This window comes from Peromyscus eremicus, chromosome 3 (genome assembly GCF_949786415.1).
Source record: "Peromyscus eremicus chromosome 3, PerEre_H2_v1, whole genome shotgun sequence".
In the NCBI taxonomy this organism is placed as follows: domain Eukaryota; kingdom Metazoa; phylum Chordata; class Mammalia; order Rodentia; family Cricetidae; genus Peromyscus; species Peromyscus eremicus.
Window position 1 is genome coordinate 81,908,295 of NC_081418.1, and position 1,332 is coordinate 81,909,626.

At 42.3% G+C, this 1,332-nt stretch overlaps 1 gene segment (V, D, J or C); it reads right to left on the reverse strand.

The window, feature by feature from the left end:
* Positions 1 to 243: 243 nt before the first annotated feature.
* LOC131906360 (Ig kappa chain V-VI region NQ2-6.1-like) lies at positions 244 to 926 on the reverse strand. The segment is given in 2 exon segments: positions 244 to 611; positions 878 to 926. Coding segments are annotated over 2 exon segments (417 nt in total).
* Between the last annotated feature and the right edge of the window lie 406 nt (positions 927 to 1,332).

A 1,332-nucleotide genomic window follows, 5' to 3' on the forward strand; every position in this document is an offset into this window, starting at 1 on the left:
GCGAGTGAAATTTGACCTGTGAAAATATTTGAAATATTTGTCCATAGCATTTGTCTGCACAGAATGCCAAAAAGATGTGTTCGGTGGTTGTGTTGTCACACTATCTCCATTTATATATTTTCCTCCTCTTTGCCAGGAGGAGTGGCTTAAAGCCCTTAAGTGATATTTGACTCTGCTTCCATTGCAGAAATATTTGGAGATTTTTCTCACAACTCAGTCAAAATCTTGACCATATGTTATCTTCTAAGAGGGAAGCAGCCTTGTCTGAGAAGGCCAAAGCAGTTTTTGTTCTGCTTTGTTGAACTGTGTGAATGGGACACTGCTCTTCTGCTGACAGTAGTAAGTGGCAGCATCTTCAGCCTCCATGCTGCTGATTGTGAGAGAGTAGGATGTCCCAGACCCACTGCCACTGAAGCGAGCTGGGACTTCAGAAGCCACGTTGGAGCTTCCATAAACCAGGAGCATAGGGGAGGCTCCTGGCTTCTGCTGGCACCAGTGGAAGTAATTGGAGCTTACACTTGAGCTGGCACTGCAGGTGATAGTGACTTTCTCCCCTGGTGATGTGGTCATGGATGCTGGAGACTGAGTGAGGACAATTTCACCATCTGACACTATGGAGAGAAAGATGAAAATAGACAGACGTTAGTAGAAAACAGGATTCCAGAATACCTTCACTTTACACAGTATGCAAAAAAGAGAAAGATGACAACAAAGAAGAAGTAGAGGAGGCAAAGGATGAAAGGAAGTAAAGAAGGAAGGAAGGAAGGAAGGAAGGAAGGAAGGAAGGAAGGAAGGAAGGAAAATATTTCCTTTTAAACTGAAACTTCCATGGTGGAAAAGATGTTATGTTGGATTTGGAGATCCCCTTCTTTCTCACCCACTACACTGAGTAGCAGCAAATTGACAGTTTTCACCAGCAAACCCATCTTGTTGTCTGGTCTCTGTCTACAAACTTCTCTTGTCTAAGTTAGTTCTCGTAAAAGCAAGTCAGAGCCATTTCTGGTTTCTGAGGAGTAAATATGCGAATAGCAGGGTGTAGGCTAGGACAGTCTTGTCTCATAAACACAGGAGTCCTTTCACTTACTTGTAGTATTTAAGTTGGAAAATACCAAAGCTCTCAGTGTTTTGTTTTTTGTGTTTTTGTTTTGTTTTGTTTTGTTTTTCTCTACAATGTCCTATACCCCTAGTCCATTTTATTCTTCACATGTTTTCTCATGTTATCTGCTGCTTTTAAGAAGACCTTGAGCCTCTGATCCTCCTGAACCAGGGTTGTTGTTGTAAACAGGATTGATATTCTGGGACAAGCTTTTCAGGGTTCCCAGCTTCAGAGGA